This window comes from Diachasma alloeum, unplaced genomic scaffold, assembly GCF_001412515.2.
Source record: "Diachasma alloeum isolate Michigan unplaced genomic scaffold, Dall2.0 Dall_scaffold_24680, whole genome shotgun sequence".
Lineage (NCBI taxonomy): Eukaryota > Metazoa > Arthropoda > Insecta > Hymenoptera > Braconidae > Diachasma > Diachasma alloeum.
Genome location: NW_021682865.1, coordinates 1 through 1969, shown reverse-complemented (window position 1 = coordinate 1969; position 1969 = coordinate 1). Strand labels below are relative to the sequence as shown.

Sequence of the window (1969 nt, the reverse complement as noted above, 5' to 3'; positions counted from 1 at the left end):
CTGACTTGGAGATATGCCTCTGGATGCGCAGTCGGCTGGATTTTCTTTCTCACTGACGTGTCTCCAGATAGCATTCGGGAGAGTTTCCTGGATCTTGACCACTCTGTTGTGGACGAAATCTTTCCACCTTGATGCGTGGCTTCTGATCCAAGCGAGTGTTACTGCTGAATCCGACCAAAGATGAGTTTCTGCATGGTCGAGCTGAAGCATCCTCTGTGTTGAGGCTACTAGTTGTGTTAACAAGAGAGCTGCTGTAAGCTCTAATCTTGGAATAGTCATGCGCTTGATCGGTGCTACCTTTGTCTTCGCGCAGACCATCACTGTTGAAGCTGGCTCGTTGATGTTCCTGGTGCGTATGTACACCACTGCACTCATAGCTACGGTTGAAGCATCTGCGAATCCGTGTAATTGAATGTTACTTTCTTTTGATGTTAAATTGAGCCATCTGGGTACAGCAACTTTGTCCAATTCTGTGAGTTCCNTGACTGGAGCGATGAAGCTCAAAGGATCGAAGATCTGAGCTATCTCTGAAGATACAACCCGCTTGGTGATCGTCTGTGTGTTGAAGTCTCTGGATTTATACCTGAATGTGTCGGACGACTGATGCCAACACATTCCAAGAACTTTGGTGACTGATTCTTCAAACTGGATTACGGCTTCCTCTGTTGATAATCCGAGCTCGTGCAATAGCCGTGGGCAATTGCTGCTCCATTTCTGAAGAGCGAAGCCTCCAGCCTGACAGAGTCCTTGTNGCCAACACATTCCAAGAACTTTGGTGACTGATTCTTCAAACTGGATTATGGCTTCCTCTGTTGATAATCCGAGTTCGTACAATAGCCGTGGGCAATTGCTGCTCCATTTCTGAACAGCGAAGCCTCCAGCCTAACAGAGTCCTTGAAGTTGCCAAACTATCTCCTTGAGTTCTGCTGCTGACTCAGCTCTGCCGTAGATGTCGTCAACATACCGAGCTCTGGTGATTGTCTCGACGGCTGCTGGGAAGCGGTGACCCTCATCCTCCGCTAATTGTTGAAGAACTCTCAGAGATAGCCATGGAGAAAAGTTGAGACCGTAGGTGACTGTGGTTAGCTGATAGGAGATTTGTTGCTGATTATCATCAATCCACAAAATTCTCTGGAGGTCCCAATCGTCCCTGTGAACTCGTATCTGTCTAAACATCTTAACGATGTCGGTGCCAAACACGAGTCTGTGCTTTCTCATCCATGTCAAGACGTCCATGGCGTTGATCTGCAATTTTCCACCAGGATATAATATATCATTGAGTGACATACCTGATGAGCTGGGACTGGAGCCGTTGAAAACGACTCTCAGTTTTGTGGTGATGGCCTCTTCTCTCAGAACCCCGTGGTGTGGCAGATAATAGGCTGGGGTAGGTTCTGGAGAATCGGGTGCTCTCTGCATATGTCCCAAAGCCTCGTACTCGTTGATAAACTCCTTGTAGAGCTGGGCATATTCCTGATTGTTGTTGAGTTTGCTGACTGTTGATCTGAGCTCTCGTGAAGCCTTGAACTTTGACTCCCCGAGCGCTTCAGCTGACGTTTTCAATGGGAGCCTCACAATGTAACGCCCTGTTGAATCTCTGCTGTGTGTTGATCTGAAGTGTTTTTCACACTCCAGCTCGTCTTGTGATAGCTCTGAGTTGTCTGAACGTTGGACTGGTAATTCTTCCTGGACCCAAAACCTTTGTAGAAGCTCTAGTAGTCGTTCATTTGAAGATTCCCGTACAGCTGATAGGGAGACCCTTGTTGAGCGACTGGAGCAGTTGATTGGACCTGATAATATCCAACCAAATGCTGTGCATTGGCCAACTAATCTTGACTGTTTAGACTTTACAACTTCATCTTTAATTATCTACCCGTAGTTATCAGCCCCTATTATTATATCTATTGGTCCAGGCTGGAAATACTGTTGATCAGCTAGTTGAAGATTTTCTAGTGAGCCGATGTCGACT

General features: G+C 46.7%; 1 protein-coding gene across 1 annotated transcript; it reads right to left on the bottom strand.

Moving 5' to 3' along the window:
* Positions 1-57: 57 nt before the first annotated feature.
* Positions 58-1790, bottom strand: LOC107047166 (the record flags this gene model as incomplete). Its single annotated transcript, XM_015269908.1, has 2 exons — positions 58-861; positions 910-1790. Coding segments are annotated over 2 exons (1685 nt in total), but the record flags the coding sequence as incomplete, so codon positions are not given.
* Positions 1791-1969: the final 179 nt, after the last annotated feature.